Source organism: Melanerpes formicivorus, unplaced genomic scaffold, assembly GCF_026170545.1.
Source record: "Melanerpes formicivorus ecotype bairdi unplaced genomic scaffold, bMelFor1.0.p_v2 SCAF_126, whole genome shotgun sequence".
Lineage (NCBI taxonomy): Eukaryota > Metazoa > Chordata > Aves > Piciformes > Picidae > Melanerpes > Melanerpes formicivorus.
In genome coordinates, this window is record NW_027142478.1 from 899,696 (window position 1) to 924,180 (window position 24,485).

Sequence of the window (24,485 nt, forward strand, 5' to 3'; positions counted from 1 at the left end):
AGGAGGAGGAGGAGGAGGAGGAGGAGGAGGAAGAGCTCAGCGCACAGGGAGCCGCCGGCCCCGGCAGGCTGCTGGCGAGCAGAGAGCGCTGCGAGGGAGACCCCGGCCCGGCCCCTCCGGCTGCTGCGGCCACGTGGGACGGGGAGCGGAAGCAGGGAGCAGTCTGAACAGAAGCCCCGCCCACGAGCGGAAGGCTACAGCCAATCAGAAGCGCCGACCGAACGGCAGCTCCTCCCCCTGGGCGGTGCCGAGGCACAGCCAGGAGCTGCCCCTGCCGGCCGCTGCACTGGCGCTGGGGGTGGGAGTGTGCTGGGGCGATGCAAAGGGCTCCGTGGGGATATCGATGGCTGTGGATCAGCTTCACCTCTCTCTGAGCTGTACAACTCCCCCTAGAGCCGAGAGAGCCAACAGCAGTGCCCACGGGAGCGGCAGCGGTGCCGGAGCGCTGCGGGCGGCGGCAGCGGAGCGGGGAAGGGTCTGGGCGGGCCCCGGGGCATGCTGAGAGCCGGGGAGCGTTGAGCTGCTGGGCCCCGGCGCTGCGCGGGGCGTGCGGAGCTCAGCCTTGAGGTTATCCTTCCTGCCTTTGTCTTAGAGTCCCCAGGTTCCCACTGCCTGCTGCGGAACATCTTGGGGCTGCCTCCAGCCCTCGCAGCAGCCTCTCTCGGGTTGCACTCAGATTGGTTTGGTCTCAGGTTGGCTTTGAGCTTTTTCCCTTAGGCTGTGAGCTGAAGGCAGCTCAGGAAGAAAGTTCTGACTGCAGGCTGGAGAGAGAGGACTTGGGGCCGCAGGAGGAAGTTTGAGGAGGGGTTTGGAGGAGCCCAGAGCGCTTGTACAGGGCAGAGACACAAATAGGTCCCTGAGCCATAGCCGCCCCCAGCGCTCCCCGGCCCCCGCAGCCCCTCCCGCCCCGCCACACCTCACGACCCCGCAGCTCTATCGCGACAGCGCTGTCCGCACGCACAGCCCAGGCACCGCTCCAGCGCTCCGCAGCCTCTTGCAGGAGACAGCCACAATGGTGCCCGCGGCCGGCAGGGGCGGTTCCCTGCAGAGACTTGGAGGCGTGGTTGGGCTGTTTCGGCGGCTCTGATTGGCTGCGGCTGCCCGGCCGTGGGTGCAGCAATGGCGGCCGCGGCAGGCAGGGGCAGCTCCTGGCTGGGCCTCGGCAGCGCCCAGGGGGAGGAGCTGCCGCGCTCCCGCCGCCTCTCATTGGCTGCGGCTGCCCGGCCGTGGGCGGGGCTTCCGTTCCAGACTGCTCCCTGCTTCCGCTCCCCGTCCCACGTGGCCGCAGCAGCCGGAGGGGCCGGGCCGGGCCGGGCCGGGCCGGGGTCTCCCTCGCAGCGCTCTCTGCTCGCCAGCAGCCTGCCGGGGCCGGCGGCTCCCTGTGCGCTGAGCTCTTCCTCCTGCTCCTGCTCTGCTTCGCTCTTGTCCCGGGGTCCAGGTGGGGTGAGGGCGTCTCTGGGGCTAAGTTGGGGGTGGTGGTGTGGGGATCAGGGAATGCTCTCTGGGGGGCTGCGAGGGGTCGGGAGGGTGGCTTGGGTTGGGGAAGGGTTTGTGGGGCAGGGGTCGGTGGGGCTGGGGCGGGGGGGAGCCTCTGAGGTGATCTAGGGGGAATCGGTGGGGTTTGGTTGGCGGCTTCTGGGGATATGTGTGTGGGGGTCCGTGGGATATGGGGGAGATCCGTGGGTACGGGGTGGGGGTGGGTCTGTGAGGTCCGGGGGAGCTCTGCAAGCTTGGCGCTTGGGGCCTGTGCGGTTTGGGGGGCGGCTCGCTGTGATTGTGGGGAGCTCTGTGCGGCTGTGGGGGTCTGCGGTGTTGGGGGTGGTCGTGGTGGGGGGGCTGTGGGGTAGGGCAGAGGTGTGCAGGGTCGGTGAGCGTCGGCTGCTGTTCTGGGAGGGGTCTGTGCGGTTGCGGGGCCGCGGGTGGGGTCGGGGTGGGGGCTCGGTGGGGTTCCTTGTGCTGCTGACTCCCCCTGCTAGGAGGTGTTGTTTTTTTCCATGGATTCTCTGAGTCCTTGAATTTGAGCTTGGGATCTGCTCTTGACCTTAGCTGCTGGTTCTTGAGCTTGGGGACTGGATCTGAGCTTGCAGCTGGTTCTTGGGCTTGGGAGCTGGCTCTGAGCTTTGGAGCTGGGTCTGCACTTGTGATCTTGGTTCCGGATCTTAGGGGCAGGCTCTGGGCTCAAGAGGTGTTCCTTGAGCTTGGGAGGTGATTCTGACCTTTGTTGCTGGTTTTTGATCTTGGGGGCTGGCTCAGCTTGGCTGAGTGTGAGCTTGGGAGCTGGGTCTCACTTTTGATCTCGTTCTTGAGCTTGGGGGCTGGCTGTGAGCTGGGGAAGCTGTTCTGAGCATGGGAGCAGGTGGTGAGCATAGGAGCTGAGTGTGAGCTTTTCACCTGCCTTGAATTTACAATGTGAGAGGTAGGGTTCTGGGTCTGGATTTTGATCTGGGTCTGAGCCTGAGGGCTGGGTCTGCACTTTTGAACTGCTGCTTGCGCTTGGGAGCTGCTTCTGAGCTTTGGAGCTGGTTCTGCACTTCTGATATGGGTTCTGGAGCTTGGGGACTGGCTCTGATCATGGGAAGTGCTTCTCACCTGAGTTTCTATCTCTGAGCTTGGGGGCTGGGCCTGAGCTTCAGCTGTTGTTCTCACCTTAGTTGCTGTCTCTGAGCGTGGGAAGCTGCTCTGAGCATAGGAGCTGGGTGTGAGGTACTGAACTGGGTGTGAGCCTGGCCCCTGCCTTGAATTTAAAATGAGAGAGTTCAGCCAGTTGGAAGTTGAAGCTGAGCTGCTTTGCACTGCAGTGCTTCAGTGTTTGTGGTGCTCCAAAGGCAGATCTCAAAGAGCTGCTGCAAGAGTTGAGCTGAAGTGGCACAGTGCCCTGCAGAGGGAAAAGCCCTGTACAGTCTTTAGCTGTTGGCTCTGAGCTTGGGGCCTGATTCTTGTGCTTGGGAAGAGGTTCTGACCTTAGTTACTGGCTCTGGGCTTGTGGTCTGGTTCTTGTCCTCAGGGCCTGTCTCTGAGGTCAGGGACTGGTTCTTGAGCTTGGGGACTGGTTTTGAATTTACGGGCCGCCTCTGAGCTTGGAAAGTGGTTCTGACCTCAGTTGCTGGTTCTGGAGCTTGGGACCTGGATGTAAACTTAGGAGCTGGTTCCTGAGCTTGGCAGATGGTTCTGCATTTCTGATCTGGATTCTGTTCCTCGGGAGCTATCTCTGACCTTAATTGCTGGTTCTTGAGCTTGGAGGTGGTGTCTGAGCTTGGGGGCTGGGCTTGGCCTCTGCCTTGAATTTAAAATGTGAGAGTTCAGGCAGTTGGAAGTTGAAGCTGAGCTGCTTTGCACTGCAGTGCTTCAGCGTTTGTGGTGCTCCAAAGGCAGATCTCAAAGAGCTGCTGCAAGAGTTGAGCTGAAGTGGCACAGTGCCCTGCAGAGGCAAAAGCTTTTCCCTCCCAGTCAGCCATTGGAATCCTCTCCCCAGGGCAGTGGTGGATTGCCCTGCAGGGCAGAGTTGGAAGGCTCAGCTTGGCAGGGGGCTGGGCCAGCTCCTTTCCAGTCCAGTGTCAGCTGGCAAGGTTGGAGCAACTGAGCCTTGGGGTCCCTTGCAGCCTGGCATTGTGTGGCAGCAGAGCTGTGCTGCTGGTTTTGAGGGCACTTGGAAAGCTTCTGGAGCATTTGTGCAGAGTGTGCAAGACATCCCTGAGCCTAGCAACTCCCTCAGCTCTCTTCAGAATGAACTCTGCAGAGCTGGAAGAGCTTTCCAGGAATTTGGCCCTGTAGAGGAGTTAGGAAGGCATTTTGGTTCTCCTCCTCCTTGTCCTCTTCCTTGTCCTCCTCTGCCTCATCTTTTTCCTGCTCTCCCTGGAGGCTGCACTTAGACTCCTAGAATCCTGGAGTGGTTTGGGTTGGCAGGGAGCTGCAAAGGTGATGCAGTCCAAGCCCCTCTGCAGTCATCAGGGACATCCTGCACTAGCTCAGGTTGCCCAGAGCCCTGTCCAGCCTCACCTTGAACATCTGCAGGGCTGGGCCCTCAAGCCCCTCCCTGGGCAACCTGTTGCAGTGTTCCAGCAGGCTTCTGGTGCAGAACTTGTTCCTCACCTCCAATCTCAATCTGCTCTGCTCTAGTGTGAAGCCATTGCCTCTGGTTCTGTCCCTGCAGGCTTTGCAAAGAGTCCCTCTGCAGCCTTCTTGTAGTCCCCTTCAGGTACCAGAAGGTCACTCTTAGGTCTCCCCAGAGTCTTCTCTTCTCCTCTCCAGGCTGATCACCCTCAGATCCCTCAGCCTGCCCTGGTAGAAGAGCTGCTCCAAGCCCTTGATCATTTTTGTGTCCCTCCTCTGGGCCTTCTCCATCAGGTCCATGTCCTTCCTGTGTTGATGGTTCCAGAGCTGGCTGCAGTGCTGCAGGTGAAGGCTCAGCAGAGCTGAGCCAAGTGCTAGGATGGCCTCTGTCCATCTGTGGCCATGCTGCTTTTGGTGCAGCCCAGGCTGCCCTTGGCCTTGTGGGCTGCAGGCTCCCCCTGTCTGTTCCTGTCCAGCTTCTTGTCCAGCAGCATCCCCCAGTGGTTTTCTGCAGGGCTGCTTCCTATCCCCTCCTCCCCCAGCCTGTGCTGATTGTGAGGATTGTGCCAGGCCAGGGGCAGGACCCTGCCCTTGCTCTTGTTGAAGCTCAGGAGGTTGCCCTGGGCCCCCTCTGCAGCTTGTCCCCTTGAGCTCCTCCAACTTGTTCTGCAGGGTATTGCCTTAGGTTTCAGGAGGCAGAGAGGCTCTCTTTGAGCCTTGTGATAGGATTTGATGCCAAGCTGTGGCCAGAGGGTTGGATAGAATTGGGCAGTTTCCATGGCTGTGCTGTTCAGAGCTGCATCCTACAGTGCAAAGCATCCAATCCACAACAATCCATAGTGTGCCTGGGCCACGGGAGCCAAGCAACCTCCCTAGGCCAAAGCTTCTTCCGGAGCTGCACCAAAGCAGGCCAGAACCCCAGGCCCCAAATGCCTTCCTCCTCCCCCATGCCTCTCTGCCCCTCCTCCCCCATACCCAAGAGCTGCAGTTACAGAGTCTGGTAGGCAGCTCCCAGGTGAGCCAGGCCGCTGCAGGCTGCAGTTGGCAGCATTGCCAAGGCCTCAAAGCTCCTCTGCAGAGAGAGATCCCAGAAGCTGTTCCTGGGAGCAGAGAGGAAGGGCAAAGGAGGTTGGAGATCCTGTGCTGTTCCTTTGTAGAGATTGAGTGCAGGCCTTGTGGGAATGAAGTAAGCTAGATGACACTTTGTGGTGTCCCTCTGGACTCTGCTGTCCCTTCTGAGTTCTCTACTCTCTGGTGTAAGACCTCCCAGTGCCTTCCACCCACCACAGGGGTTCTCCTCCATGCTCTCATCCAGGGGTTTCTGTTGGGCCCTGCTGTCTGTGAAGATCAGCCCTGGGGCCTTGGGGACTCTGAGAGGGCAGCAAGTGAGTGGAGATGGAGCAATGGATGGAGAGATGGAGGGTGAAGGCTGCAGGGGGTGGGAGGGCTTAGTTCAGCAGCTCTGTGGCTCTGCCTGGCTCCTACCTTCAATGGTGCTGGCAGCAGCTGACCCCAGAAGCTCCAAGCTCCAAACCCTGGCTGGCTGAGGACAGTCCCCTGACTCCTCCTGACATCCAGCACAGCCCAAGCAGGCACTCAGGGCTCCTAGCCACACAGCCCAGCCATCCCCCATGGCAGGAGTCACCTGAGGTCTCACTCCCTCTCTGTCCCCCTTGCTCTCATCAGTTGCTGCATGAGGTGTCTGCAGGGTCCCTCCCCAGCCCTCATCTGTAACCCCCCCTTGGCTTGGTGCTGTTCCTTCAGCCTTCCAGCTGATCCCAGCCTTTAGTCTCAGGCTCCTTCCATTCTTGTGCTGCTGCTTCCAGCCCAGTTCCTTAGATGCTTCCTCAGCCACAGCATTTCCCACTCCACCCTTCCAGCTGCAGTGGCAGTGGAAGTGGGGGACACAGGGCCATGGGAGAGCCAAGGCAGCAGGGCCATGGATGGGCTGAAAATGGGGGAAGAGCCAGAGAATGGTCAGGCTGGAATTAAGCCTTCTCCCCCCAAGAATGAGAGAGGATCCAGGGCCCAGGTGGCAAATGTGTGTGCAGGGAATGGCAGAATCTGGCAGCATTTGAGGAGGTGAAAGGAATGAATTGTGCTGCAGCTCTGCCTGTGTCAGCTGGGAGATGAACAGCAGCCCATGGGCACTGTGCCCTCCCATCCAACCTCATATTTCTCTTGGGGCTGTGGAGTGGCAGCTCCAGGGAACTGCAAAGAGCAAGCTGAGAGAAATGGTCAGGGAGAGAAGGAAGCCGAACCCTTTCCAGTGAGTCTCTTTGGGCTGCAGGTGTGTGAAGGGTGCTGGAGGTGTGAGGTTTGGGCAGGAGCCAGAGACTCCTCCAGCATCCCAGTGAGGGCTGAAGAGGTTTAGCAAGAAGCTAAGCGATTCCCTCCCTCCTTTGCTGCATCTGCAGAGATTATGAAGCTCCCTTTGTGTGTGTCCTGAGGGCTGCTGTGATCTTTACTTGGGGAGTGGGCAGCAGAGTTGTGTGCAGGGCAGAGCTGAGCTCAGAGTGGGTGTGGTGGGTTCAGTGTCAGGGAGGAGAGGTGGGACCAGAGCAAAATCTGTTGTCAAATGCAGCTGCAAGCAGCAGAGGCTGGGGCTGGCAGTGGGCAGAAGCTTTAGGCAAGGCCTGGGAGAGGCTGTGTGGAGGCAGCTGTATTGTGGTGCTGGCCTGCAGCTGTGTGCTGGGCAAGGAGCTGAATCTGCACTTCCTGAGGCCTCCCATCTTGATCAGCCCTGGCTGTGTGCTGTGGCTGTGCTGCTGGTCTTGGGAGCTGCCCCCAGCAAGGCTGAGCTGTGCTGCCTGGTCCTGGGCAGTGCTGAGCCATCCCTTGCAGGTCAGTGTTCTCCTCTGAGCCCTTTGCTTCTCTCTTGCAGGGGCTGAGTCCTTCTCCCACCATCAGCCCTGCCCCTGTGTGCTGTGGAACAGCAGAGTTTGCAGATCTGCCCCTTGGAGCAGGCCAGCAGGTAAGAAACCCAGAGTGGGGCAACACCAGGACCCCAGGCCCCAAAGTATCTCTCAGTCTGCTACAGCTCCTCCTGTCCACCACATTTCAGCTCTCCAGGGTCTCCAAGGCACATCAGTGGTGATGAGAGTCTGGGAACTCTCTAGGCTGCTGGAGGTCAGTTTTGTGCAGTTTTTGGGGTTGGGATGTGGAGGGCAGTGGAAGAAGTTTGGAGGTGGTTTGGTCTTCCTTGGTCAGTGCTGCTGCCTCCATTGCATGAGCCAAGAAAGATCAATTGATAGGGCCTGGGCCAGGAACCACCCTGCCAATGCTGCCAGGCTCGAGGAGAGTGGGACAAGACCACTTGTAAGCCCCAGGGTACTTCAGGTCCACTGATCACAGGAACCTGGGGTCTCAGCACAGGTATTAGAGGTCTGTGCCCACACCATTGCAAAAATGTTTGAGGTCCCCTCTGCATTCTTTCCTCCAGCTGGGTGTTGGGAGGTGTTGGGAGTCAGGGACTGTCATGAACCAGGCAGGATCTGAGGGTTTGAGGTCCTGGGCTCAGGTGCTTCCATCTTCCCTATTGCACAGCTGTGACCCCTTCCTGCCACAGTATGGCCTCACAGAAGGACCCAGACAAGAGCTGGGAGGAGAAGCAGCACCCAGAGATCAAGTTGGAGCAGCCCAAGTGCAGCCCCAAGGGAGAGGAGGATGAGGAGGTAGAGGACAAGATGGAGGATGCTGGTGCTGAGAAGAATGATGACTCTGAGGAGGATGAGTATGAAGAGGAAGATAAGGATGAGGATGAAAGTGACCAGGATGAGAAGGAATATATGGAGGAGGATGAAGCCAGAGGAGGTCCCTCAGTGCCACGCAAGCAGCTGAATCAGTGCCCTGAGTGTGGGCAGAGTTTCCCACCTGGCTCAGAGCCACTGAAGCACCACTGCCCCCCCCCTGGCTCCCGGCCCTTCGTTTGTGGTGACTGTGGCAAGAGGTTCCGCTGGAACTCTGAGCTCATCAAGCACCGCCGCACCCACACTGGAGAGAAAGCTTTCACCTGTGCTGCCTGCGGACAGAGCTTCACCCAGCGCAGCAATCTCACCCGGCACTGCCTCACCCACACTGGAGAGAAGCCCTTCTCTTGTGATAGCTGTGGCAAGAGGTTCAGACAGCTCGCTCATCTTAGGCGACACCACCTCACCCACAGCAGTGAGAAGGCCTTCAGCTGCAGGGACTGCGGCAAGAGCTTCAAACACAGCTCCACTCTCACCGTCCATCGCCGCATCCACACTGGAGAGAATCTGTTCCCCTGTGCTGAGTGCGGCAAGAACTTCACCACGAGTACTGAATTCATCCAGCATCAACTCATCCACAGTGGTGAGAAACCTTACAGCTGTGCCCACTGCGGCAAGAGCTTCACTCAGAGTGCAAGCCTAACCAAGCACCGCAGTGTGCACAGCACTGAGAAGCCCTTCACCTGCAGGGACTGTGGCAAGAGCTTCAAACGTAGCGACACCCTCGCCATCCACTGCCGCATCCACAGCGGGGAGAGGCTTTTCACCTGTGCTGAGTGCGGCAAGAGCTTCACCGCCGGCTCTATACTCATCCAGCACCAACGCACCCACAGCAGTGAGAAACCATACAATTGTGTCACCTGCGGCAAGAGCTTCACTCATATCAGCATCCTTACCAAACACTGTCGTGTGCACACTGGTGAGAAACCGTTCACCTGTGCTGAGCGTGGCAAGAGCTTCACCCAGAAAGGATATCTCAGCAAGCACCGCTGCGCACACACAGGAGATCAGCCTGCAAGGAAGGGGAGACATAAATAGATGCACCCAGAGTCTGTTGGGATAATCATGGTCCTTCTGAGGAGGCCTTTCCACCACCAAAATCACCTCTTTTTTCCTCTGCAATTCTCAGAGGCTGGGGGTCCAGCAGGAACAAACACCTTCTGCCCTACTGAACACCAATTAGTGCTGATGAGAAGAATTACAGTGCTGAGTTGGCATAGCCAGAGCTGCCATTGGAGCTGGGCTGAGCTTCACAAGGTTTTTTCTGGTTCATCCCCAAGGGTAAAAATCCCTCTGCCCATTGCCCAGTTGTATCGCTACAAGGCCAAAGTTACCCAAATCCTCTCTGTTTGCTTTTATTTCAGACATTCCTGCCCACAATGCCCAAATGCTGAGGGCATTCGCTCCCTAGGAATAGGGTTGGGGCTGTGTGCTCAGTTCACGGAGGTCAAAGTGAGATTCTCAGAAGAGTCTGGAGAGTGTCTTGCTGGGAGTGTTCTCAGGGACATCTCAGTGTCTTTTTCATTGTGTCAGGGGATGTTAGGTGTTTTGGGGGGCCTGGAGGGTTCTAGGATTGATTTTCAGGATCTTTGGAGGGTGCAGAGGGGATCTCAGGGAGGTGTTTGGAAGCTCTTGGAGAGCTTCTGCCAGCTTTCCACTACAGAACTCTGCTGCTTTGAAGCAGGCCTGGGGCTTCCAAAAGCCTTCTCCCTAGCTCAGCAGTGTTCCTCATGCATTCCTGCTGACCTGGGGCTTCCCTCAGCCTTTCCATCCACACAGAAGTGGGAAGAGATTTCTTTGACTATTGAGTTTTTAGAATATTTAAAAGTGCAAAGAGTGAAATCACTGCAAGAAAGGATGCTGTGCCTCAGCACAGTGCCCAGAAATGCTCCCCCAAGATGTCTGTTTTACACTTGGCTCTGAGCTTAGCTCTGCAGCTCTCAGCAGTGTGCCTGGCAGAACTGTGAGCTGTTGCTACACAAGCTGGAGCTGGCTGAGCTGCTGCACAAATCCACAAGCCCTGTGCTCAAGATGCTGCATTGGGAGCTGAAAGTGCCTGTGCAAATGCCATGGTCTTCAGCTGGAGAGACCTCTCCCCACAAATAACTGCCACAGGCACAGTCTGGAGCTATCCAACATGCAGAGAACCCCAGAAGGGCACTTGGGCAGGGAACTGGGAAGCAGCTAAGGAAGTGCAACTGCAGGTGGGCCTGGGAAACTCTCAACCTGTGAGAGCAACTTGGGGGTGTGGAGCTGCCCCACTGCAGGAAGACTTTAGGGCTGTTGAGCCAACGCTGGATGCCAGGTGGTGCTGATCCCTTGCTTTAGAATTCCCTGCTTCTCCTCCTTTCCTATCCTGCAGCTGCTGTTCTGCAAACAAGGGCAGCTTAAGGGCCATGTGTAGAGCCTCTGATTCTCTGCTGACCAACTATAAGCTGCAAAGATGTTTTCCTGCATGAGCCAGAGGTGCTGGCACCTTTGATTGGAGCATGCTTTAGTTTGTACACAGGGCTGGATTCTACTGCTGCCATGAATCAATGGGAGAGGGAAGAAAGTCTATCAAAATGAGGTACCTTGGGCAAGAGAGGTTGGGTTAGGGACTTCCACTCCTCTTAGCTACTTCTTCTGTTAAGGGCTCCTGGGCCTTGTGATGTTAAGGACACTCTAAGACTCTGTCATGCTGGGGACTCTGCAATGCTGTAATAAAGGACCTGTGAGAGGACTCCTGAGGTTCTCTACCCTCTGCCCTTCTGGCATCTCGTGATACCAGCAGGGGGTTGGTCCGTTTGTCAGGTCAGAGGGCACCCTGTTCTCAGGGTGAATCATTAAGGACTCAAACAAAAAATAAGGTGGGGTATGTGTGTGTGCAGGGAACATGGTTTGGGGGAAAGGGTTTGTGTTTAGCTTGGCTTTGAAAGAAGTTGTAACAATCAAGGGTACTTACAGGCCCATTCAAAGCAATTAAGCCAACTCTTTGAGGGACAGCACCTGAGGGGGTGGCTCAGAGAACCTCTGTGCCTGTGTGTGAAATCTGGCAATAGCAGTTTTGTATGTTTTGAGGTTGTGTTTCTCATTTAAACTCAAATGCTGAAGATTCCTTGATGCATTGACAGATGGATTTGTCTTGCTACAATATAAAAGACCTCTCAAGTTTTGCAGGCTGCAACCCTTGGAAAAAATGTTTCCTCACAGCATCATCACAGAAGACATCTTTCAAGGACTCTACCTTCCTGGTGTCCCTGCAGATCCATTTGAATCTGGAAGGAAGCTCTCACTTCAGTTCCAACTGAAGGACTCTCGGGACAGGGTGTAGGTTATGGATTTGTTCTCCTGCTTCCAGGAGGAACAGGGATGAAACGAATTTTGTCCTGTTTGCTATGGGGTTCAGCATTGCTACTCTTTTACCTTGTGTAATTTTATATAACTGATTCAAAATGTAGTGTCCAATATGCTACTGGTGTCTAATGATGGTGTAAAACAGATTGGTGCCATTAACCAATCAAAACTCATGTCTGTTGTGAAAATTGTTTAAAACTTCTTTCCTTCCTTTCTTTCTTCCTTGCTTCTATCTTTGATTGACAGGGTGGTGTAAGAGGCTAACTCTTGTATCTCTTGACGTGAATCCACAAAGATAAAATCACCTTGTGTATCATGGGAAGGCCCTGTGTCACAGCTCTCATGGAATGGTACTGAAAGTGTGATAAGGAAACAGTTGTGGAGGTTAGCTTTACCATTGGTAAAGAGAACTATGTAGAGTAGAGTAGAGTAGAGTAGAGTAGAGTAGAGTAGAATAGAATAATAGAATAGAATAGAATAGAATAGAATAGAATAGAATAGAATAGAATAGAATAGACCAGGCTGGAAGAGACCTTCAAGATCATGGAGTCCAACCTATCATCCAACACCATCTAATCAACTAAACCATGGCACCAAGCACTCCATCAAGTCTCCCTCTAAACACCTCCAGTGATGGCGACTCCACCACCTCGTAGGTGTAAAGGCATCTTAGTAGAACCTGTACTTCATAGTTCCTTTGCTCTGTGTGTACTACCCACCCATAGGTGTTAGGAATAGCTGTTGATTGTATAATCTATTACGAATCAAGCATTTATCATCTTAGTTGTAGCAATGTTACTTTTAAGACTTGTGTTATTGATAAGTGTGGTGGTTTAGGCTGGGTGCTGGCCCGGATGCCACTGCACAGACTACACCTGGGAGGTCCCAAGGGGTGGGCCCAGCCCAGGGGGGTGGTCACAGGAAACCAGGGATTGCATTCCCATAATGCCCTGCTCCCCTATAAAACATCCACACGGGGTCTTCACTTCCTCTTTTGTCCCCTGCTGCTGCCTAGGTAAAATGGCATGAGCTGCCTCCCTTGGGCCTGCCCAGGCCCAAGGCTGGTTTGGGGGGGGGGGGGAGGAAAGAGCCCTGGGGGGTTTGGGTGTACCCCCAGGTGGGGATGGGATGTTCTTGGGTATGTTCTGGGATCTCTCTCTTTTGTCACTGTGCTTGTGGTTCTCTGTAAAACTTTCATTGTTGTTTTTATTGTTTTCCCATTTAAACTTTCCATCACTTTTGCAATCTGTTTGTCTGAGTCGTTATTTCTGCCCATGGGGGGGAGGGGTCTGCCCCAACCCATTACAATAAGGACATTGATCAGCAGAGCATGATCATTCCCTTCTGAAGAAGGGCAGAGGTATGGATCCCAGTGAATATGACAAGAGGGTGGGAGAGTGAGAATGGACTGGATCATGCTGTCAGGCTATTAGACCAGGGACTAAAGGATTCTAGAAAAAGGACAAAAAGATTTGTGGAATGCTATAATATCATCTGTGATAATATTAGCATCCCCAGCTGCTTCAGTTACAGCTCTGACAAAGGGCATACAAACTGCAGACACAGTGAGAACTTTATTGACCAATGTGACAAATGATCTGCAGCTGCAGAAAGCTATAGATGAGGAAATAATGGCAAGGTTATGCATGCTTGAGGCCAGTGTTGTTTGGTTAGGAGACCAACAAGCTGCCTTGCAGACACATATGATGCTGCAGTGTGATGGGGAATAGGGAAGGGAAGGGAAGGGAAGGAAAGGGAAGGGAAGGGAAGGGAAGGGAAGGGAAGGGAAGGGAAGGGAAGGGAAGGGAAGGGAAGGGAAGGGAAGGGAAGGGAAGGGAAGGGAAGGGAAGGGAAGGGAAGGGAAGGGAAGGGAAGGGAAGGGAAGGGAAGGGAATAAACCAGGTTGGAAGAGACCTTCTAGATCATCGCGTCCAACCCATCAACCAACACCATCTAATCAACTAAACCCTGCAACCAAGCACCCCATCAAGTCTCCTCCTAAACACCTCCAGTGATGGTGACTCCACCACCTCCCCGGGCAGCCCATTCCAATGGGCAATCACTCTCTCTGTGTAGAATTTCTTCCTAACCTCCAGCCTAAACCTCCCCTGGTGCAGCTTGAGACTGTGTCCTCTTGTTCTGGTGCTGGTTGCCTGGGAGAAGAGACCAACCCCCACCTATCTACAACCTCCCTTCAGGCAGTTGTAGAGAGCAGTAAGGACTCCCCTGAGTATCCTCTTCTTGAGGCTAAGCAACCCCAACTCCCTCAGCTTCTCCTCACAGGGCTGTGCTCCAGACTCCTCCCCAGCCTTGCTGCCCTTCTCTGGACACCTTCCAGCAAGTCAACCTCCTTCCTAAACTGAGGGGCCCAGAACTGGACACAGTACTCAAGGTGTGGCCTAACCAGTGCAGTGTACAGGGGCAGAATGACCTCCCTGCTCCTGCTGGCCACACTGTTCCTGATACAGGCCAGGATGCCATTGGCTCTCTTGGCTGCCTGGGCACACTGCAGGCTCATGTTGAGCCTACCATCAACCAGCACCCCCAGGTCCCTCTCTGCCTGGCCACTCTCCAGCCACTCTGACCTCAGCCTGTAGCACTGCATGGGGTTGCTGTGGCCGATGTGCAGAACCTGGCACTTGGGAGTGTAACCATAAGAGGGACATGTGTGTAACATCCTTGTCTTGGAATGACTCTCAGCATGATTGGAACTCACTCAGGTCACATTTACAAGGGGCCTTTGATAGCTCCTTGAAATATAATATCCAAACATTGAAGCATCAGCTGGAACTGCGGCTAGCAAATACACAACAGGTGAGGATTGATTCAACATGGCCAGCACTGAACAAAGAGCTGAGCTGCTTGAATCCAAACAATTGGTTCTCAGGTCTGAATCTACAAGTGTGGGTTAGAGGTGGAATCCTTGTGGTGATTGGCATTGTAATTATAGTGTTAATGGTGTTTGTAATCATAGCCTCCAGGAACAGGAGGATGGTCAGGACACAAGTGATGGCTGCTGGTTTAAACCATATAAAAATGGGGAGTTGTAGGAAAGGAGAAAGTATCTGTGGAAGGTTTCAGGACAAGAAAGAACAACAGGCTGCTGATACTGGAAGGATGGCCTGGTGATAAAGAAGGGCTGACAAACAACCTGGAGTGCAAGACTGGAGGACACTTGCCTCCACACTGGAGAAGCTTAACCTGATATGGGATGAAGATAACAATGGACAGCTGCATATCAAAGGAGAAAATTCAATTAGCAGCAGTGGTGCAAGAATGTCAGGGAATTGCTTAGCCTGCTGGATTTTTCCTGTATAAACTGCTTGATCTGTGCCAATAAACAATTCCTGCTCCACCAACAAGGAGTCTGTGCAGGCTCTCAGACAGAGAGGCTGAGGGACCTGGGCTGCTTCAGACTGGTGAATGGGGTTCAGAGCACTGCCATAGCAGGGTGCACATGGCTGAAGGGTGGTTTCAGAGAGGATGGAGCTCTCCTTGGGTGTGTTACGAGACCAAAACCTCCACAAAGTGCAGCTTGAAAGGTTCAGAGTGGAGAAGAGGCCAAAGAAATGTCCCTGAAAGGGCAGAGCTGCTATGCATGAGGCCATCCAGAGGTGTTGGGAAATAGCAGGGAGAGCTGAGACAGCTCAGGGAAGGGATGGAAATGGCAAGGGGAGAGCTGGCTGGGGAAGCAAGATTGGTGTCAGCAGCCTGAAGAGAAAGAGTTAAAGGCATGGGACAGTGTAGGAGAGGCTGCAGTGGGGATGGCCAAGGGCTCTGGCAAGCCTGAGAGGCCAAACAGGACCAAGGTCTTTGTCCCCTTGGCTCTGGCACTTGCCTCTGCCACCAAGGCCTGTGAGGAGAAACTTGGCTTTGAGGCTTTGAGGTTCTTCTATTGCAAGGGCAGTGGTCAGGGTTTGGCTTTATGCTTCATAGAACAAAGGCATACTTTTCTGCCCTGTACTTTGCCTTTGTCTCCCTGCAATCCTGGCCTCTAACAAGCTGCTCTAACGAGTCCCTGGGGAGTCTTTGTCAGTAACAAGCCTCAGTGAGGCCAATCAGTGCTTCAAGGTACTTTGGAGTTTTCTTCTGACTTGGACTTCTTGAGAGGCTTCTTGGCAGTACCTCGGCAGAGTCTCCTGGCAGTACCTGAGGATGATGTAATCAGCCCCAAATACTCCATGGGGCTCATTAAATACTGCTGAAGCTCTAATTATTGCCAAGGTTTCTGCAGCTAATTGGAGAGGTTTTTATTGCACAAAGCATCTGATAAAAATGATTTCACAGGGTGAATCAGAGACCTGAGCCACAGGTGAGGGACAGGATCTGCCTTGCCAGGGGATGGGGGTCAGGGCTTGGCCCTTTGGATCAATGAAACCCCTCCAGGTTTACTCAGTAGCAGAGCTACCTTTAGCTGCTTGCCCTGACCTGTCAGCACTGCCTCAGTTCTCTGCTCTCACCACAGCCTGGAGATGCTTCAGTGCCTCCAGTGATGCTTCCCTTGCATCCACTCTCTCCTTCTACTCTAACCAGACCCTGGGGACCCTTTCCCAGTATGCTTCACTGGGACCCATTAACAGTAGAAGAAACTTCAGAGTTTGACTGACTTGGACTTCTGGAGAGGTTTCATCAGCTTCTTCTCAATCCCTGATGGTTACAGGACAGCAAAAGCCACCAGAAGAGTCATTAAAACACCTTGGGCTGGTCATTTGCTGCCCTATTGGGCTGGACTCCTGTGCTGGAAGGAACTGCTGGCAAGCAGGCAGCACTGCAGGAGACAGCTCTGGCCAGGAGCAGAACAGCACAGCAGGGCTGAGGACACTGCCAGAGGATCTCAGGGAGATGAGGAAGGCAGAGAGAGCTTCAAGGTGGCCAGGACTGGGAGGGTGACTGAGAGCTTGCTGGAGGAGAAGTCACTGCAGTCACTGATACAGTGAGGCTGTGGGTGCAGGACACTGCAGCTGTAGCTCCTGGAGGCATCTCCATCTTGGCAGCTGATGCTCAGATGAAGGCTCCTGGAGTGTGCTCACAGAAGGAGGACCAAAGCCCTTGAGTTTCACCATGTGAGCAGCAGTGAACAGAGCTGGGTAAGGAGAAGGCTTCACCCCCAGCCCCTCTGCCTTTCTCTCTTCCCTTCACTGTCTCTGCAGCACTGCAGGCCACTTCTCAATGGGACTCTTCTTTGCTGGGACTGGGCTGTTTGTCGCTTTCTGCTGTAACTCCAGAGGCAGAGGTTCTGACTCTGCCATGGATTGGTAGTGATGAGGAATGAGCTGAGGGGTTACATGAGGCTGAAAGAAATGTGCCCTAACTTGTCACTGCCTTTCCCTCCTTGGACAGGTCTCCATGGCCAGAGGCAGCAGATGGCCAACAGCAGCTCCATCACCCACTTCCTCCTCCTGCCATTCCCAGGCACAAGGCAGCTGCAGCTCCTGCACTTCTGCCTCTTCCTGGCCATCTACCTGGCTGCCCTGCTGGGCAGTGGCCTCATCATCACCACCATAGCCTGGGACCACCACCTCCACACCCCCATGTACTTCTTCCTCCTCAACCTTGCCCTCCTTGATCTGGGTACCATCTCCACCACTGTTCCCATGTCCATGTCCAATTCCTTGAGGGACACCAGGGACATCTCCTATGCAGGATGTGCTGCACAAGTACTTTTTTTTCTCTTTTTCATGACAGCAGAATATTTTCTCCTCACCACCATGTCCTATGATCGCTATGTTGCCATCTGCAGACCCCTGCACTATGAAACCCTCCTGGGCAGCAGAGTTTGTCTCCACCTGGCAGCAGCTGTCTGGGCCTGCGGCTTTCTCTATTCTCTGCTGCACACAGCCAATATATTTTCCCTGCCCCTCTGCCAGGGCAATGCTGTGCACCAGTTCTTCTGTGAAGTGCCCCAGATCCTCAAGCTCTCCTGCTCCACATCCTACCTCAGGGAACTTTGGCTTCTTGTGCTCAGTGTCTGTTTAGTCTTTGTCTGTTTTGTGTTCATGGTGGTGTCCTATGTGGAGATCTTCAGGGCAGTGCTGAGGATCCCCTCTCAGCAGGGACGCCACAAAGCCTTTGCCACCTGCCTCCCTCACCTGGCTGTGGTTTCCCTCTTTCTCACCACTGGCTTCTTTACCTACCTGAAGCCCTCCTCCATCTCCTCCCCATCACTGGATGTGGTACTGTCAGTTCTGTACTCAGTGGTGCCTCCAGCAGTGAACCCTCTCATCTACAGCCTGAGGAACCAAGAGCTCAAGGCTGCCCTGAGCAAACTGATCATTGGACAGTTTCAGAAGCAATAAACTCTTTGTCTTCTCCTGCAGAGCAGTTCTGATGTCACTCAGCGCAGGCCCAGCCTGGCTTTTGTACTTTGTGGTGGTGGATTTTCCTGTTTATAATGTTGACATCCCTGTGCTAATTCACTCTCTGCTTTGTTTTATTGATCTGGTGTTTGTGTCCCAGGGTCTGTGTCCTTGTTCAGTTAAACAAAATAAAGAGCCTTTCAGTAACAGTTTTGTTTCTTGAGAACCTTCCTCCAAGCCTCCTCTGGAGCTTCAGGACAAGTCCTGTGTGCAGAGGCAGAGGGACAAAGAGTACCAGCATAGCAGCATTGCCAGGGAGCACTAGCACCTGGACTTAGTTCCAGGGCTGTTCTCTTTCCATTTCCAGCCTCTTCTGGGTCAGTGCAAGGCCTGAGTGCTGTGGCAGCTTGGTCATTGTTGTGCTGCATGCCAGTCCTGTGACCACAGGCAGGGACAGGCCATGGGAACTACTATGAGCTGGCCCCCAAGAGGAGTTCCACAAAGACAGATGATCTGCTCAGGGCAGAGTCTGAAGGCTTAGGGCTTCATCCAAAGTTTCTCTCCAGAGCAGGCCCAAGAAAGTGTCCCAGGGATGCAAATAGCAGGGAACAGCCAAAGTGTGAATGTGCAGGGCTGGGGCACACAGCAGTGTCCTGGCACAGACAGGCCTCCTGCAAAAGGCCTGAAGGAGCAGCAGAGCAGGCTCTGATCTGTGTCTCTGTTCACTGCACAGCCTGGGGAAGCTGTCCCAGGGTAATCATCCTGCTCTAGCCTCTCACCACCACCATTTCCACCACTGGTCTCTCACCACAGCTTGCGAAGTTTTTTGTCCCCCAGTTGCAGGTCACAGGCTCAGGAGGTCAGCAGTGGCTGCTGGCAGTGCACAGATGAGATGCCAGCATGGACATGGTGTGTGGGGTGAGAGGAACCTGAGTGAGCACAAACACCATCAGCTGTTGCTGGGGTACCAAGGCACTGGAGGTGTGAGGAACCTCCCAGCCTCTGACAGGGGCAGCAGGAGGCCAGGGACATTCTGCCTGCTGCAGTGCAGAGCTTGTGTAAGTGGTAGGGAAAGACTGTATAAACATCCTGAGGTGCAAAAGGAGTTGACAATGCCTGGCAGAGCCCTGACAATGGATGTAATCTACCTTGACCTTAGTAATGCTTTTGACACTGCCTCCCATAATGTCCTTGTCAGTAAGCTCAGGAAGTGTGGGATGGAGGAGCAGACAGTGAGATGGATCAGGAACTGGTTACAAAATAGAGACCAAGGAGTGGTGGTCAATGGTGCCAGGTCCAGCTGGAGAGCTGTAACTAGTGGAGTCTCTCAGGGATCAGTGCTGGGTCCTGTCCTGTTCAACATCTTCATCAATGACATAGATGAGGGCACAGACAGACAGACAGGGTCTGCTCAGCAAGTCTGCTGACAATACCAAACTTGGAGGCTTGGCTGAGACCCCTGAAGGCTGTGCAACCATTCACAGACTTGGACAGACTGACAGCAGGGCAGAGAGGAACCTCATGAGGTTCAACAAGGATGAGAGCAGAGTCCTGCTCCTGGGAAGGAAGAATAAACTGCAGCAGGACAGGCTGTGAGGTGATCTGCTAGAGAGCAGCCCTGTGGAGAAGGACCTGGGAGTGTAGGTGGACAGCAAGTTCTGCATGGGACAGCAATGTGCCCTGGTGGCCAAGAAGGCCAATGGGGTCCTGGGGTGCATTAGGAGGAGTGTGTCCAGCACATCCAGGGAGGTTCTCCTCCCCTCTACTCTACCCTGATGAGGCCCCACCTGGAATATTGCATCCTGTTCTGGGCTCCCCAGTTCAAGAGGGACAGGGATCTGCTGGAGAGAGTCCAAGGGAGGGCTACAGGGATGCTGAAGGGACTGCAGCACTGCCTGGGGAGGAGAGGCTGAGAGCCCTGGGGCTGTTTGGTCTGGAGAGGAGAAGACTGAGAAGGGCTTTAATAAATGTTTATAAATATCTGAGGCCTGAGGGTCAGGAAGGAAGGGACAGGGACAGGCTCTGCTCATTTGCACCCTGGGATGGGACAAGGGGCAATGGCTATAAACTCCAGCACAGGAGGTTCCACCTCAACATGAGGAGGAATTTCTTCACTGTGAGGGTCACAGAGCACTGGAGCAGGCTGCCCAAGGGCATTGTGGTGTCTACTTCTCTGGAGACTTTCCAGACCCATCTGGATGCCTTCCTGTGCATCTTGCACTAGATTCTATGGTCCTGGTATGGCATGGGGGTTGGACTCCTTTGGAGGTCCCTTCCAGCCCCTCACATCCTGTGATCCTGAGTCATTTCTGTGTGTGACTGCAGCACAAACCTCACTGCCCCAGGGAGATTCCTCTCAGGTGTCCTGCACAGGCTCATTGCAAATGTTGCTGTCTGCTCACATCACCCTTCCTGGGCTGTGCCCTGAAATGTGCACAGAGTCAGCAGAGAGGTTCTGGCTCCTTGGGAAAGGCATCTTCAGGAAGGCCAGGAAGGCTGGGGCATAGTCCAGGCTGGTCACCCTCAGCACAATTGTGGTGCTGGGTCAAAAGTGATAGGTCAGACACTCCTGCAGCCATCTGCAGGCCCTTGAAGGACAAGAGAGAGATCATCAAACCTGTCTGGGTAGGGGCAAGAAGGAGATGTTTGATCCCTGGACCTCAGCCAGGTCTTTGCATGGTCTCCCATGATCTCTGTAGAGCGAGACAGGGGACAGCAGGACTGAAGGAATGGATGAGGTGTTGGGTGGGAAGGTGGGTAGTGGATCAAGCCCAAAAGTCACCAGGGCAGAGTCCTCCTGGCAGCCACTTCTCAGTGGCAGCCCTCAGGGCAAGCCCTTGGGCCAGCACTGTGCAATCTCTTCATCAGCTCCCTGCACCTTCTGACCCAGGGCCTCTGCAGCTCCTTTGGGGATGAGGCCAAACTGGGCACAGGGCTTGAGGGACCTCCTCTGCTTAACTGTGCCCTGAGCAGGGTCACTGGACAAGATGATGTGCAGGGACCTCTTCCACAGATCATCAGGACAGAGCCAGCAGCAACTCTGAGGAAGGTTTTGCCACTCATACCCTTGGTAAGAAATCTGCCAGATGGAATTGATGAAACTTTGATCTGCTCAGGCTCTGGCCACAAGGAGGCTGATGGTTAGGTGTGGGATCAGGTGGTCAGTTGTGTCTCAGGAGCTCATCATTCAGGAGGAAGCCAATGAGTGTGAAGGGGCTGTGAGGTCACTTCTGCCTGGGGAGGGGATTGGCCAACAGCAGGAACACAGCTGGAAAGGACTATGAGTTTTTTTCTGCCTATGAGGAAGAGGTTATTAGTTTATGAATATGAAATATGAATTATAGTAATAGTAATTGTATTAATTACTAAAATTATTAATAAGCAATGAATCACCATTTTATCTAGATAATCTAGTGAACATTGTGAAATACATCCCATAAGTGGTTTAGTATTTATAATTTGGACTCAATCAGGATATTTACAGAGTTAACTTCTATTACGATAACGTAGGCTGCAATTCCACTGCTTGTCCACCAGATGGAGACTCGACTCTGGCAACTGCTAAGTATATACAGAGGTATTACACTGTGTATCAGAGGACTGGACTACAAAGATTATCCTGCTAGACTCGGGTGCTTTGAACTGTTAGTGAGTACAAAGCAGGTGGAAGGTACTCTGTGTCCTTTGTAGCAAGGTTAGGCTCTGGCAGACTGCTGACTCCTGGCTGGTCCAGCCAGTGACAGTGGGTGGCAACCTTCTCCCTTCCATGGCAGCAGAGAGGGAATGGACCTTAGGCTAGCTGTTAAGCAGGTTCCCTTAGCAGGACTCGGGTGGCTCCCTCTGGATGGCAGGGAGTGGTCCTGTAGGGCCGGTAGGGCAGGTCCCGGGATGGGGTCGGGCCTCACAAAGTCATCCTGCACAGCAGGGCAGGGCCATGGTTCCCAATAGATAGGCTCAGAGGTTTCTGATCTGGCATGGTAGCAGGTGGGGCTGGACCCAGCAGGGGTCAGCCTGGTGGCAAGGGGCTTCAGGGCTGGCATGGATGGCCCTGGGGAAGAGGCACAGGTGCATGAAGCAGCAGCTTCCCCTTTGCTTGGCTCGAAGGAGCAGCAGGACCCTTATCAGAGCAGTCCTGGCTTTGGGGCACAGGGCATGAATGGTGCTCTGGATTCCCCTGGGGTTCACAGGGCACAGAGTGGCAGAAGTAGCAACTCCTATCCTGTGATGGCAGGGTTACACAGTCATGAGGCTGACACTGCTCCTGCTCTCTGAGCTGACACACACAGGGTTGTGCCTCTTGTCAGTCTGCTGCTTCAGGCTGAGGCAGACGTTTGCACTGCTGGACTCGGCTAAGTCCCTTCCCTGGCAGCTGGGCAGATCTTACCCTCGGGGATCCAGTCCTCTTGAAGGCACAGCAGTCTCTTCCAACTGGTGAGACTGGCAATGCAATGCAGTAGTTTCTCAGGCTCAGTGAAGGTCTTTCCTCAGGAGATACTCTCAGGGCTAAGGCTCAACAGGCCTGCCCGGCTGCTGGCTTCTCCTTGTCACTAGTTTGCTTGCATATAGGAAAAAGACTTAATAGCAATGAGCTCAATGGCAGAGGCTATGGCATGAGCTCAGTCTCGAGCAAGGAGAGAGACCAAAGTGAAAGAGGGCAACGTATTTACAAGCTGGGGTAATACTGATAGGTTTCTGGAGGCTGGATGTGGCCAATGGGCACTCTCGTAAACATCCAGCTGCAGCCTATGGGAGGTGTGAAGCTGGAATTATGCCATGCTTGGCATCAGCACCAGCATCCCATGCCATGGGTGTGTGCAGGGGTCTGTGCCACCTCAGACATTGTGTCCCTCATGAAAGGAGGGGGAACTTGTCCACGTGCTGGGACAGGTTTCAATATCTGGGCATAATTCTGGGCATAATATGCCTTGACCACGTAAGGGTATGGAGTGAGGAGGAGATCATCCTAGTTTCAGCCTTGATGAAGTTAATTTTCTTCACAGCAGCTCTTCTGGTGCTGTGGTTTTGATCTGTGACCAAGCCAATGCTGAGAGCAGACTCTGTCCTCACTGCATGGATCAGTTGGGGAGACACCAGTGGCAACTCTGTCCACAATGTACACCACTTACCCACTCCTCCCTTCCTCCTCCTTGCAGTAAGGACACTCACCATGGCCCAAGCACAAGCTCCTGGGGACCAGATGCTGCTGAGGTCCACAGGAAGTGCTGAAACACCACAGAACAAGGCAGGCTAAGCTCTCTCTTGTTTTCCATGGAAATGGAAGGACAGCAAACCTGCCTGGGGCTGGGACAGCTCTCCTCAGGTGGCTCAACTGCAATCCATGGCAGAGGAGAAAATGCAGACTGGATGCAGGTAGTCAATGGATCTACTCACCAGGAACCAAATGAAATGAGAATCTTCTACACCCATTTTACCAACCCAGAGCACAAAGATTGTAACACAACAGCCCAACCAAATTCAGGTTGCTGGTGTAACTTCACCAGGACCAAACCCATAAATAGGTTTTGTATTTCGGATTCCATGGACAGTCCTAAAAACAGTCCCCATAAACCCCACAGGACACTGTGCACAGAGACCATGTACATGGATCCTGATATAGGCTGGGCAGGGACTGGCTTGAGAGCAGCCATGAAGAAAAGGCCTTGGGGGAGCTGGTGGATGAGAAGCTCAACAGGAGCCAACAGTGAGCACTTGCAGCCCAGAGAGACAACCAGAGCCTGGGCTGCAGCCTGTAGATCCATGTTGATCAATGACTTAGTTTGCAATAGAACCAATCAGTGGGAAGACAAAAAGGGAGTGGTAATGAAATGTTGAGATGGCCTTCATGTCTGTGTGAGGCCCTGGAGGTGCAACCAAACCATGTGAGAAAGGATGGGAGTGAAAAAGAACCAAGTGCTGCATCCTTGAAGCAGATGGGAAAGGCAAGTGGGGAGAAGAGCCCCTGTTCAAATCAAGATGCAACAGGGAGCTGAGTGGGGATAGGCTGTGAGAAAGGGGAATTGTAACGTTCACCTATGCCTGAAGAGGGAGCCACAGGCTCTGCAGGTCTGGGCCCCTTGGCTCTCCTTGCAGCCCTGGTCCTGCTCTCAACTGCTGTGTTAGTTTGTATCTCAGCTCATGGTGCTGGAACCAGCTGGGCCTGCACCACAATATTTGTCACAGTTCTGGAACACCACCGCAGCAATCAGTTCAGTTTCTGTCTGTGTGATGTCTCTGTAATCATTGGCTGTGATTGGAAATTCTGTGGGCTGATAACTCCTCACCAGGATGTGTCTTTGCTAACATGTTGTATGGTTAACTACAACCTGCACCCATTGGAAAGAATTTCACTGCAATCCAACAACTCCTCCAGCACCCTGATTTCATCAGCCTGCTACAACAATCAGGAGAAGCAGGACAAAAGACTCTGCCCAGAGTCCACCATGACACTGAACAAATCCATTGAGTGCTAAAAGTAATCAAGAGGAGTGGAGAGCACTGCTGGTGGGAAGTCCTGTTTGGATGGTGTCCAGCAGCAGCTGGGACACTGCCCCTGGTGTCACAGCCACTGTGGTTTTCCTGCCTGCTCTGCTCTCTGCTTGCTGTTCCACATTGGTTTGTAGTTAGTTAGGAGGATGGCCAAGCAAGTCACACTGCTGCAGACATTTCCCATCATCAGTGTTTCCTGTGTGCTTTGTGTCACTGAATGGCATTGAAGAAGACTTTGGAGGCTAAGGAACCATCAAATTTCCTTCCCATTCTGATTGGATGATGACATTCTCTGTTGAGAGGCACAGAGACAAGAGGCAACCACACAGCCACTCTCTGGCTGAGAGAAATACACTCAAGTCAAGAAGCAGATTGTGGTGGCACAGTCCCCCTGTCACTGGAGACCTACTCAAGACCTGATGTGATTACCCCTCCCCACTAGCCAGGGTAAGCCAGGTATGGATCAGGAAAGACAGAAATAGAGCACTGAGAGGTGTCCTTGGTGTGCTGCACCCTTGCTCTCCCAGCCTTGCACTGCTGTCCCTGTGGCTTGGAGGTTGGTCACCTC

At 53.9% G+C, this 24,485-nt stretch overlaps 2 protein-coding genes across 2 annotated transcripts in view; one reads left to right on the forward strand and one right to left on the reverse strand.

The window, feature by feature from the left end:
- The window catches only part of LOC137456464 (zinc finger protein 850-like), a 262,080-nt gene that overhangs the window by 172,111 nt on the left and 65,484 nt on the right, over nt 1–24,485 (reverse strand). The window lies entirely within an intron of this gene.
- LOC137456497 (olfactory receptor 14A16-like) lies at nt 16,499–17,431 on the forward strand. The gene has a single exon (XM_068167962.1). The coding sequence runs from the start codon at nt 16,499–16,501 to the stop codon at nt 17,429–17,431; it is 933 nt and encodes a 310-aa protein (XP_068024063.1).